Source organism: Caenorhabditis briggsae, assembly GCF_000004555.2.
Source record: "Caenorhabditis briggsae complete genome, chrX, whole genome shotgun sequence".
Classification (NCBI taxonomy): Eukaryota; Metazoa; Nematoda; class Chromadorea; order Rhabditida; family Rhabditidae; genus Caenorhabditis; species Caenorhabditis briggsae.
Window position 1 is genome coordinate 4120682 of NC_013491.2, and position 13784 is coordinate 4134465.

Here is a 13784-nt window from a genome sequence, read left to right on the forward strand (position 1 = left end):
GTTCAAAAATAAATTATGAAATGGTACATAACTGTTGTGAATAGAGAAAGAAGAATTCAGACATCGCTGGCTTCATGACTGTCATTTCGTCGAGATCTGAAAATTAAGCATGAGCAATTGAAATTGAAAGATTCGTGCAGAAGATTCAAAAATCAGACAGCTTGTCAAAACTCATGCAAAAAAGGCTTGTTTGAAAGCAAATCGCAAAACAAACACTGAAAAGAGTAGAAGGAAAGAGGAAACTTTGGAAAAAAACTCCATGCGTTGAAATTTAAAATTGGAAAAGGTTAAGATAGTTCAAAATCACCACTTCAAATAAATAGAAGTTCAAAACGGTGTGAGAAAGAAATGAGAAGTTTTAGGAAAGATTCGTTTGTTTGTTTTTTGGTGTAAGTAGGGTTATACTCACAGAAGCGGTCGATAGCTGGAAGATTGGGTACGGTAGCGGCTGTAAACGCGCCGCGATAGTCAATAAGAGAAATGAATAACCTGTACGAGTGTGGCGTTTGTGGCCGAGTCTCTATCGATAGACTGTTGAGGGGTGAGTGTGAAAAGTGGCACGGATGGCGTTTTTCTAGGTTGATTTGGTTTTTGTTTGGGCTAACTTTTTGAGAAGAACCAACCCACCCAGTGGAACCCAATTTTAAAAAATGTTAACGGGAAAAAAACCCTTATTGCTTTTAAACTTACACAGGTGGACCATATCGGCTGGTGAAACTTTGCTGTCTCATGACAGTCTGCAGAGTAGCGCACCGGCATGCGAGCATTTCACGGAACGGTATCCGGAACTCTTTGTTGTATTTGCAATAGATTAGTGGGTTGACGGTACTGAAATATTCAAATTATCGTAAATTATCACATCTAACGGTAGAATTTAAATAGCAGTGTTTCCTATGATAGAAACCGACCCAAAGCGTTAGCTTTGAGTTTAATTATCGAGATAAATTGGCTCAAGGTTAAAAAATAAGATTATTATTATTATAATAGAGTGTTCACCGTATTTCCTGCCTTCAATATATAGTGGTCCTTTGGGTGAAAGTCTCCCTCATTTGTAAGCTTAATGCCAATTTTCTTGAGGAGTTATCGAAGAGTTTTCAGCTGATAAAACGCTTGCCATAATTTCAAAACATTTTTTTTTCGTTGTAACATTTTTCACAGAAATTGAGATAATTGAGCTCTAGTGAAATGTGGCACTCTATTAGAGGGTATATGATATGCGGTGCATCCATTAACCCGCGTAAGCCAAACGTTGTGTGCTAAAGATTCAATATTTTATATTTTATCAAAAACTTGATACCGTATTTTCTAAAAAGCCATTTCTGAGCTCATTCATTTCATTTCCTGTGAAAACATGTTGCTATTGTCATGATAATTAATTTATCAGTTGACCACATTTCGATATCTTTCACAAGAAGAAAGATACATGGACTCAGACGTAACATCAGAGTATTTACGGTATCCTCATACTTCAGTTAATTTTTTAACCCGCTGAGTGTCATATACGTTTTTTCAGTTTTCCGTTTTACCGAATTTTTTTTAAACGTTCTCATAACAAATAATTCAAATTATCATCAAAATCTGAAGCTTATCATCTTCTACTTGCACTATGTTAGGATTCTGGCAATTCCTCTTTAGTTGGATTTGAGTCCCCTCGAAGTCTTAAAATTTTAACTTTGAAACTAGAATCCACATGTTAATCTTTTTTCGACTTCTCTTCTTTGAAAATAAGGTGTCACGTTACCATTTTCCTTTTGTTTGTTTGCACCTTGACCTCTGATAAATTCTTTTTCTAGTCTCTTTCATAATAAATCCTTCATTTTTTCCTGGACGTCATAAATGCTTCATATTTTAAATGGAGTAATTTGAGATTTCCCTTGACTGCCATATGTTTTTTGGCGTTTTTTTCCAATGGTGCCTAAAATTGGTCGGCGGCTAAGCGTGGCACGCACCGATAATATTTCGCCGCACTATATGTCAAAACGGATGCATCTTCATCATAGTTTATGATGATTGAAATGGCATATTCTCGTATTTTTATAGACCTCTTTGATTGATGAAATGGTGTGACAGAATAGAACAAACCTATTGGAATAGCCAAGCCAGAGAGCTGTGAGATCCAACCATCCTGGAATCTTCATGCCGAACGATTTGAAAATGGCGAGAATGAAGAATGGGAGCCAGCAAATGATAAAGACCGACATGATGACCCCTAGCGTTTTTCTCGCCTTGCATTCGCTTTTCTCATTCTGACGAATCTGAAAAAAAAAACTTATAACAAGTGCGATGCACTTTTTATGATCAACTGTTTTTTGTTTTTGTTGCGTTTTGAAGATGAAACTGGATTTTTGAAGTGTTGTCCAATTTAGCTTCCAAGAGTGAAATTTTGTTTGCCCTGTGACGTCGTCAATTACTTTGAACTTTCAAAATTTTTGCACAATAGAAGGCTTCACATGTCTATTCTAGCCTCTATTCTAAAGCTGTACACAATAAAGAGTCCCTGCTAACTTTAGCAGAATTCGTACTCTATAGGGTCAAGAATTTCATGAAATTCGATCCCTGTATCTACTTTCTAAAAGCAGATGAGTGCTCCTGAAGATTCCTCTTCTTCTCTCACAAAATAATTCGCGTCACATGTTTTCAAAGAGTCGGGCAACACAAACCCATTGAATATGATTTTATTGGGAACGGCTACGATGCCCCCAACGTCGTTGCGAGAGCTTGAGAAACAAAAAAAAACAATGAAGAGCACAGCGATAAGGGTGGTGAGAGAAGAGATGAAAGAATTTCCACCGCTTCAGCTCAATAAGTGCCACTTTGAACATTTTAAGCACCATTTAGTGCATTTCTCTTAGCCATTTATACATCCGACGTTTAAAAAACAAAGACTACACATAAAACATGTTAACACTGAAGAGAAATCAACAGATGGCGCTGCTTTAGATGGTTTTGAGTGCTTTGGGATGAGTCATAAGGGAAGTTTGAAAAGAAAAAGAGATTTGTGTTTTTTAAATATTTGTAGATAGTACAAAAAGTAAGTAAACATGATAAGGTAATGAAAACAATTTGATTTCGATTTCAATTTTTGTTTTAAAAAATTGATACGGTAATTAGACAAGTATTATATGCCGTATTTGATATGATTGAAGAGCATCCTACGTCGTTTGAACTCAATTATCTCGGTTTTCATTAGAGATATCGAAAATTTGTCAACTGACGAATTATTTTTCAAATTATCACCAAAATTTTATCAGTCGACTAATTTTTCATATCTCTTATAGGAACCGAGATAATTCAGCTTAAAGAGCATAAAGTAGGTTCTATTAAAGGAAATACGGTAATGACCACAGACCATTTTGTAGTTTCAATCTTTCCGTAAAATTATTGTTTTCCGAAATTTTGGAAACTGTATTTTTACCTTTATTTGATATAAAAATTTAGGATGTTGCTCCGACCACACCTGCATCAGCTCTGAGCTACAGTAACCTTTATAAGCCTATTTTTATCTCAATACCGTATTTCCTATAATAGAGTCCTACCCGAGCGGTAAACTTTGAAATAAATAATCTCGATTACTGTAAAAGCTATCCAAATTTTGCCAACTGATGAATTATTTATCATAATATCGTCAATGCTTAATAAGTTGACAATTTTCTGATGTCTTTTACTGAAATCGAAACTTCTATGAGAAGAAATATGGTATTTTTGTTTTGCACTACATATAAAAAACCCTCTGAATAACTTGCCCTCTCCCTACCCCACCAAAAACACAACCTCCACTTTTATATGCCCCATCCCCTTCCATTCCTTTCAAATTTCTTCATTTTTTTTCTTATTGACGTACCAGTGGTCCTTTTGCAGCGGCCGAGAAGAATGTGCTGGGACGATGAAGATATTTCCGTTCCAACTTGAAGAGGCGAGAGTTGGTGGAGTTGGTTCGTTCTTTTTTGGGAACTTCAATCGTTTCTTTTTCCTGTGTGGACTCTTTGTTTTCCGAGGAGCTGGAACCTCCGTTGAGAGGTCTCTCGGATGCATCCACCGAGTTGCAATGAGACATCAATCTATCCTGAGCCGCCAATCGTTTTGCCTCCCTCCAAATTTTGATATTCAAAATGACCATAATGAAAGTTGGTCCATAGAACGAGATGAGTGTCGCATAGCTTTGGTAGAGGAAGTGTGGAAGGACCTGAAAGAGAAATAAAACCGTCACTTTTTTTTGCACACCGTTCTGTAAAATAGTTCAACCATTTTCCTTCTCTCTAGGGAACTATTCATCTGGTATAACTCCCGGCGGCAAGGGGATCGCTTTGTTTGGTATAATAGAATTTTTTGTAGAACTCCAAAAAGAAGAGGCGGCTCATTCTTTCTCTTTACTTTTTTGCTGGTGTGGTCGTTTGGTAAAGCCCCTGGTGGAGCTGGTGCGCAGAGACTTTTTTTATAGGTTCGGGAAATCACTTTGAGAAGACGAAAAGGGGAAGCGAACGAAAGCAAAAAAAAAGTAGAGAGATGACGGGAGGAAACATTGAGTTTGAACATGTTTCTCTCTTCAATTTTCGGTTTCCCAGTTGGGAATTCAAAAAAAAAGGCTGGAAAAAAAGTTCGGTCCCAATTGGCCCGCCATGTTAGATGGAATGTTTCAGGCGTTTTTTGGCGCGGTGTCAGGAAACGAAAATGACAAATGACAAAAAACATGTATGCGCTTTTGATTTTTTGCAATTTTTTGTTACAAGGAGTTCCGGGTAGATTTCCATAACTAAAAAAATACCATAAAACCTGTAATAGAAGGACTTCCACACTCTCATGTTTGAACTCACTTATCTCGGCTCCTATGAGAGCTATCAAAAATATGTCAACTGATGAAATGTTTGTGATTTTATGATGAACAATTTATCAGCTGAAAACTTTTTCATATCTCTGACAGTAGTCCAGATAAATAAAATTGCTCAAAGTAAAAAGTTAGAGTGTCTGCTATCACTGTATCTACGAAAAAGCGCGGCAAAAACGTAATATTTCAGACTTTCGCCTCGTTCGAGCTACATTCGCAAATGAGTTTGGTTTTTCAACGAAAAACAGATTCTAGTGATGCTAGTGATAATTTTCATACCAAGAATCTACATTTTGTCCAGAAAATCCCACTAAATTCCCTGAAATAAGTTTCTTTTACTACTGTAGTGATTTTTGGGCGAGGCTCCGTAAATCGAAACGTAAGCCGCCCGCGAAATTTTCCAGGTCCTACTTTTTTTTCAATTCGACAATAACTCGTTTAATTTTTCTTAAAGACGCAAGCAAACTACCTTATTTTTGAGCCTACGTTCTCAATTTTTCAACAGTTTACATTCCTTTTTTATTTTTGCTCGGGTTGCATTGAAAAACTATGTAAATCGCTAAAATTGAGAAAGAGGCTCTCTTGTGTCTTTAAGAAAATTTTTATAGATATTCGCACTCAACCTTTTCTTACTTTTTTAGACACCAATAACACTGTAATCTTCCATTCTGAAGTTATAAATAGAATATCCCAAAACCAGATGTTGGTCAAAAAATCGGGATTTTCCCTTCACTCCAGTCTCCCATGTTCCTCAACCCCTCAAAACATATGTTGAAACAAAGACAAAGAAAAAAAAACAGCTGTGAAAAATCTTCGTTTTCCAAAAAAACCCCAGAAGCTCTCCCACAAAACCCGTTCTTGTGTTATCTGATCGTCAAAAGAACATTAATGATTATTTATTGCCCGAGCATTTGTGTGCATTCTTCTACACACATACACACAACATGATCAGTTAATGACGCGAAAAAGCTCTACCTTTTTAAATCCCAAAAGATCGAACAACAAGAGTTCCGAGATAGGAGTCATCCCCCCAGAATGATGCTAAAAGGGTATCCCTCCATCTTTAAGTTTGAATTTGCATAATGAATGCAACATTTGATTCCCTTCGCATACTCCTACGTACTTTTGAAGTTTGCCCGTAGGATGAAATTTCGAAAAAAAAAATCTCGAAACCTCCCCTCTCCGGTTACGGAAAGCAATATTCTAGGAGTGCGCGCATGGTTCTCATGTTTCAAGATATCTTTTGCGTTGTGGTTATGAGACGTTTTCAACGTCACGAAAAAACGTTCAAAAAGGTCTTATTTCAGTGGTAGGGTCATAAAACTAAAAGTGGACTTTTTCTGCCCACAAGTCGTTCTCTAAATCCGAAAACCCACCCAAACGGCTTAGGGTATGTTTTATGGCGGAAAGCGTCACAAAGATTAACGAAACGTTCACTCAGAAACGTCGGTTTCGCTTTTGGTTACCAGGTGGAAAGAGAACTAAAGGGAAAACTCAGAGGTTTCCTTAAGATTTCGTCTACTAAAACGGAAGCAATTGGATTTTTTTTTCAAGGTCTGTATCTGTCAATCAAACGCACCTCTCCTAATTGCCGTTCGCACTATCAAGGAAGATTTATAGGCTGTCAGTGATTTTCGAATTCTTAGTCTTTGTTAGAAAGTCCCCGAACCAGGCACATAACTTGGGGGCTACAACGATTAGGCGGTAAAAGGAGGTACAACGTGATTTAGGACGGAATCCACAGTTCGGTAGTACAAATTTCAGAATTCTTGAGGTATTCTGTGCCCCGAATCAAATATGATGTATCCCTAAACTGCTTTCTAAATCATTTGCCCTCTAACCAGTTGGCGGCTCCCATTTGAGGTATTTTTTAGGCTCCCTGCAATTTCCGAGGGTTATGGAACCCGCCTGGTCCCATCAACCACCGGAGATTAAATTTTTTTTGGAATGCATTCCCCCTTCTATGATAGATTGCCTTCGCTAGCTATTTCCTGGTGAATAAGGTCCCAACGATAATTGATGCATCGCGATTTTTCTTCCTCCACCACGCGTCGGGGTTTTTTCGCTTCAATCCAAACTAATGTGCCTTTCTCTACTCTCGCATTTCGAGGTCGTTCGCAAGGGAAAAAACCTATTCTGATAGTTATTTTCACAATATGTGTACTCTCCCGCCACCTTTCTGCCGGGACCTCAACTTGCGAATTTCTTCGTGCCTCGAAACTTATGAATAGGTGAAAAAGTGTTGAATTGACAACACATGGAGTGAAAAAAAGCAAAAAAGAGAACGAGAAAAAGGCAAAGTGGGACCTTATAATGACAGGAAAAGGGCCCCTCAGCTGACCTGACACGTCCCAGGGTCCTCGATAAAAGTTCCATCGTCCAAAAAGCGAGCGATGATGTGCGAAGAGATGCTGACCACCGCAGCGGTGATCCAGACGCACGCAATGTACCATCCGATACGGCGTGTTGTGCGAATTGCAGAATATTGAAGAGGGCGAGAGATCACCAAGTAGCGATCCACAGAAATCGCACATAGATTCACAATGGAAGCAGTGCACAGAGTGAGGTCCGCTGTGGTGTAAACCGAGCACATTGTACTGAAAACAATTTTTTTTCAAAATTTTCTAAAAGATTGTTTGTCTTTTATTCCTAGCCCCCTACAAACAAATGGTCATCTGTTTCTCTCTGAAGGAATTTCAATATGCTTAGTGGTTGTGGACCTCCTTTAAGGAGCCGAGAGGGAGCAGCAAAGATGACACACGTTTTTGTAATACTTGCTCATTTGTCTTATTCGGATTGCTTTTTGGTTTTGGTTTCGGTGTATTTTATATATTGCACAATGAGGCTAATAATAGAAACCTTCTCGAAAAAACAAAAGAATCAACAATGCATCAAACAAAAAGTTCAAACATTTTTTTTTAGATTTTCGAAAGAGAAAAATTTTAAGGAAAGCCAAAAATTGCAAAAAAAGGATTCAATTCCAAAATTGAGGCTTGACACGGAAATGAGAGACACTAAAAAAGCGAACGCGCCTATTCAATAGGGGTAAACCACTTTTGGGAGGATTCCCTCAATTTATATTTGGGAAAATGAATTTTTTTGTGGTATAAAAATAAAAGAAACGGGGAATAAATTTTCGTAAAAAAGAGGAGGAAAAGAAAGATGACCAGTGAGAAGAGGACAACCCATAAATTACCTTCCAAGCGGCCATTTATCGAAGAGGAGGTCGATCAGAGCGAGTGGCATCACAACGAGTCCCACAAAGAAATCAGCCACGGCCAATGAAACCAATAGAAAGTTTTGTGGCGTTTTTAGTTTTCGAACGATCAAGACTGCAAGAAACACCAGCGCGTTTCCAACAATGGTCATCATCATCATAGCCAGAATGATCAGTGTCAACACTGCTTTTCCAGAAGTAAGCCCCGAGAACTGGACTCGCGTCGTTTGCGGATCGTCGTCCGGTGGCCATGCTGAGGTAATTGGCACGACTGTATATGAAGCGAATGGAGATATGTTGACTGCACGGGCCATTTCACCCTTCAGGCTTTGACTGACTGCTGCCGCATAGACCACAAGTGGTTGGCTCCTCGCTCTTGCCTCGGCGTCTCAATCATCCCTCGCCCAGAAAAATGGGGAAAAGGGGGCGGGGCTTCGGACACACCACCAACGCAATGTTCTTTTCGTCGTCCCGTCTACGGTAGAAAAAACGTGTCAGAAGGGGAAGCAGAAGAATGGAGAAGAAGAAGACGAAGAAGTTTCGGGTGCTGGTAGAAGTGCACCACCAGTGGTATCTCTAGTCTTGTCGTTCGCCTTCAATCCGACTAATGCGATTTTTTCCTTTTCTTCTGTTTGGAGGGTAGTAATCGTATTTCACGAAAAAACTGAAAATCAAAATGTTGATTGAAACAAGGAGAAGGAAAGACATTGAAACGCAAATATTGAAATGTAGAAGAAAAAATATGTGGTGGTGGGCATTGATAAGACACATAGGCTGTAAATCAAACCAGCAGACAAACACACAAAAACAAGACTCGTTGCCTACTCAAGTCTACATCAAAGAAAATCGAGGCGCTGAAAGTTTCCGGAATACTTTCAGTACAATCTGTCGACGTTTGTTTCCTCAAAGACCGAACAACCGGAAGAAAACAACATGATTTGTTCGCGGCAGAAAAGAGAGAAAGCATTTCATTACATTCTTCAGCTTTTTTTAAAGATGTACTTTGATTGAGATTGTTGTCAGCGATCTGTAATGCGAAAGAAACCAATATCGTCAAAGCGCATATTCATTAAAACTAGAATGTTCAATGACCATTTAAATTCTCCCACAATCTCGAATTTCGCGCCCACACAAACTGGACCACTGGCGAAAAGTTTAAAAACTTCACTACAGAAAAATAAAACTAAAACTTTGATGACACATCGTGAGGAGGGAGAGATAAAAAATGATATAAAAATAGGAACAAAACTGTCCACTGGAAATCATAAAACCACATTTTATTTCTTTGCTTCCGATCACTTTTGACACCTTGCAAAAACAGGAAAGAGAGAAAAAAACGTGTTTTGAATCTGGTTTACAATATATCTAATATACTTTGGCCACCCTCGGAAGCTTGATAACCGCGGAACGTTCTGTGAATCAAATTTACAAATTTATGAATTCCATTTCTTCAATATTCCCGAACACAACAAACCACTAAAAAACCTCAATAATTCACTAAATATTAGATTTGCATTTTCTCGGAAGGACCAGATTTTCAGATTACCGAACTGAATTCGCCGAACATTTCATGGTGGTTTTCAGATATCATGAAATCATCGCATCAGAGACGTATACACTCAATTTGAGAGTGCCTTGTACCAAAATTTTTTATAATTTCAATTAAACCTTTATAAACGCTCGAAATATTATGTTTCATTCAAATATATAGCTTATGAGTTAAAGCAATGAAGTTATTAAATAGATTTCAGCAATTTTGAAATCTTCGAAATATAGCTCGACAAGAAAACTGAAAAATTCAGATAATTTTTAGTGGGCGACCTATTTTTTCCGGTTTCAGATTTCATGATTTCCTGGAAGTTATTTTGCGGTTGAAACAGGTATAAGAAATATTTCTCAAAAAAAACGGATACATTGGTTTTTTGCCAATACTTTTCGTAAATGCTTATTGGGTCGTAACAACAGTTAGTGGTTCAAAAAATGTATATTAAAAAAAAGAGACTACAAAAAAGCTATGATCTTTTATAAAAAATACGATATTAAATGGATTGAAAAAAAAATTAAAGAGACAAAATAATTTTTCGAATTTTTTTAGAAGCGAGAGTATATCAATAGTTTTTGAAATTTTTTTGGGAATTCCAATAGAAACATAATTCTACAAAATTAAAACATTTAAAGGTGGGGGGACATGAAAAAAATAATGTTCTCGAAATTCCGTTCAAAGATGCCCCTCGAGGAGTTGAACTTGTGAGGGCGATGAATGAGGGTGCGGCGCCGCCACCGACTGAGCCACGCGGGCAAAGAGAAAGCGCACGCCCGATTGCATACATAAAGGCGAGGACGACAGCTGTACGCAGAGTGTCATTAAGCGTTGTACACCGTCACGGTAGAATGCATACTCTAGCTACAAAAAAACTACGAAAAATCTCCTGTCCCCCCACCTTTAAGAAAATTCAAAAACAACCAGAAACTAGAATGTTAAAAACTGGAAGAAATCCGTAATTAAATTCCACAAAATAAAGTTTCAGAAAATTCTAAATTAATGAAAAATTTTAAATTTTAAGAAACTTCAGAATCTCCAGAAAATGAAATAAAAAATGTGGCTATTTTCTAGTTTAGAGGTCCCAAGAAAAAATAGATTTTTGAAAAACGCGCAGGTATCAAAATAATATGCCAGAATTTGGAGTTTTGATTTTTGAGGCTCTATAGGATGATAAAAGCGAAAATGTGACTTCTCCTGATAGTTTTGGCTCCATTTCTTTTTTGTCTTCTGACCCCAATTTACATATAAGCAAAATGTCGGCAAACAGTAATGCCTCCGTGAATAAGCTTTCTTTCAGGCTTAGTTAATACAGTGCGCGTCATAATGATAGCACCACCCCATTTTTGAGGTTTTCAGAAAAACTAAAAAACTAAGATTAAAACGATTGATACCATTCGATTTCCAAAAAACCTGTGTTCCCTAAATCAAGTACCAGTCAAGTGTATTAGGGCTACAGCAACCAAAAGTCAGTCTGCACATCGCGTCATAATGATAGCACTACCCTGGAAAATGAAAAATCTCATGTTTATTTGAGAAAAAAATTGAGTATGTTTTGTTGAAATTCGTTGAAATAGTCTTCAAACAGACTATTTTGACAGTCTACACAAAAATTGATGCTTCTATTCAACTTTGAGAAAAATTTATTTTCAGACAATTTCGTCATTTTTTTTTTGGGTTTTTGGAATAAATCTTGAATAACTTTCCTCCTGGGTGAACTGTTGAGCTGAAACTGATAGAAAATATTTTTGCAGTGGTTTGGAGTGTGTATTAGTTGTTTTTAGGCTATTCTGAGCCGTCGTTCGCAATTTGAACAAAACGGAAACTTCGAAAACGAACCTGGAAATTCAGTGAATTGATTTTCTTTAAAAATACTGGATTTCATAAGTAAAAATTATTTTTTTCCGTACAGAATCATAGTTTCAAAGTCAATTTTGGTAATTGAGAACATCTTTGGAGCTTTTTGCACACCTTTAAAAATTTTCACTGTGGAATGTTTTTTTCAGTTCAAAACTCGAGTTCAGTTATGAGCTACCAAAGCTCATGAATGCCATGGTGGTGCTATCATCATGGCGCGGTGTGCAGACAGGCTTTTGGTTACTGTAGTACTAATACACTTGACTGGTACTTGATTCAGGGGACACATAGGTTTTTTAGGATGCTGAATCGAATGACATCAATCGTTTTTATCTTAGTTTTTCAGTTGTTCTGAAAACCTCAAAAATGGGGTGGTGCTATCATTATGACGCGCACTGAATTCAAAAAATATGCATCTCTAATGTAAGCCTATTATAAATGTAAAATATACCGTCAACACTTATTTCTTTAATAAGAAAACAGAATATCAGTTTTTACATAGTTCAAATTCTGTTACACTGTTCCAATATCTGTGCGTTTTTCAAATATCGGACCTCTATTTTTTCTTGGGACCTCTAAACTTTTTTGGGACCTCTAATTTTTTTTCGGACCTCTTTTTTATTTTGGGACCTCTAATCTTTTTTTGGACCTCTTATCTAGAGAAGAGCCAAAAATATTATGAAAACGAAATTTAAAAAAGACAATTCCAGAGAGTTCAAACATTCTGAAAATCGCTAGTTCGAAAAAACTAACAACACTAATATACAATGTTACTAATATCCAAAAATGTAGAGAACCGACAATGAACACCTATTACAGGTTTCATCAGTCGGCAGCAGATGTCATCGCCCGCGTAGCTCGGTACTTGTTTAGCTGGGAACCTTCCTCCTGGGAAAGACAAAGTGACAGATTCCACTTTATTGATTCATTATGAGTGTGATAATAAACCTGCGGACTGTAATAAACCAAGACGTCGACCGCATATATTTTGTTGATGGTGTGAGTCGATAATCTTACCTTTAAGTATTTTGCCACAACCTGCCTATAATTAGATAAACCAAAAAACCGTTTGTATTTTGCACACTGTCCATGTCATTGATTGTTTTAGATTGTTCTTCTTCAATCAATTTTTTAACCTTTCTGTTCTCAAACTTTTCTTTTTGAACAGTATCAGCAAGCCAAGCCGCTGAAGGGTTTTGACCTTTCATCCTTTTTTATATTTTCCATTTCAAATACATTGTGATCATGGATTTACAGATAGCACTTTGGGCTAATGGATATTTTAGAAGCTTATCAACAAGTAAAGTCATATCACGCTGGTTTTATGTTCGAACATGGGTGATATTCTGGCTTTTTCCAATGCTTTTTTTAGTTCTCTATCAAATTTACAAAATGGAAAATGTGAAATTCGATAATTGTCCCAATTTTGATCTCTCTCGAAATTTCAAAATCAAAAGGAAACATTTCTTTCATAACAACAAGTCTCGGTCAAGGTGAATATTAATATTCATGGATCGCCAGTTTCCGTTGCGCGTGAGCTCTTAAAGAACGAAGCGCGCATCCGCCAATGTCGTCAAGTTTCCAGTCTTATTTTGTGTTAGAAAAAAGCGCTTATTTTCAGCCGAATGGAATGTGTCTTACACTTTTCTAGTCTTATCCTCGCAAAAAAACAAGTTGATCTTAGATTTTTTTTTCTTTTTGGCTTGGCAGTTTTAACAATTATCAAAAAATGCTTAACATGCTTGCTTTGAAAAAGATTTCAAACACAATTTGTTACATATTTGAGGTTGACTGTACTTTTGCTTATTTCTACTTATTTGTAGTCCTTCTGAAAAATTCCAGCCAGCGAACCATGGGTAAATATTTTTCCAGACTTTTCCAGTATAAAACGTATTATGCGAACTTGATGAGACCTTTTTGTGTGTGTTTTGACATCCAATGAACTCTAGAGATTCCTGATGTTTTGGATCTTCTCGTCTAAATCTAGACATTCCTCGTTTTGTCGCCTTTTCTCTTGACGACAACGATTCTCTTCAGCATGTTTTGTTTTCCGGTCGTAAAACCATCTGTGCGAAAACTGAGCCTTTTATGGGTCACTTCCAGACACGCCATTTTTCCGTTGCTTTTCCCGCAAAACGTTCACCAGTTTCCCGAAAAGGCGAGGTCCTTCATACTTTTGTTATTCGGACGATAGAAGACGATCAGTGTATTTTCATCTTCTTCTTTTTTCTCAAGATATATGATGGTCCTTGTCTTTGTTCATCAAACAAGAACTTTGAGTTCATGGACCCCTTCCCCATCATTATGCATTTGAAAGTTGACATCCGACGCGTTTCTGGTTTCTGCTC

At 37.2% G+C, this 13784-nt stretch overlaps 1 protein-coding gene across 1 annotated transcript; it reads right to left on the reverse strand.

Annotated features, from left to right (window-relative positions):
- Positions 1 to 56: 56 nt before the first annotated feature.
- Positions 57 to 8353, reverse strand: Cbr-ser-7 (the record flags this gene model as incomplete). Its single annotated transcript, XM_045239057.1, has 6 exons — positions 57 to 96; positions 691 to 828; positions 2083 to 2255; positions 3842 to 4183; positions 7164 to 7419; positions 8019 to 8353. 6 exons carry the CDS (start codon positions 8351 to 8353, stop codon positions 57 to 59), a joined length of 1284 nt encoding a protein of 427 aa, XP_045092022.1.
- Between the last annotated feature and the right edge of the window lie 5431 nt (positions 8354 to 13784).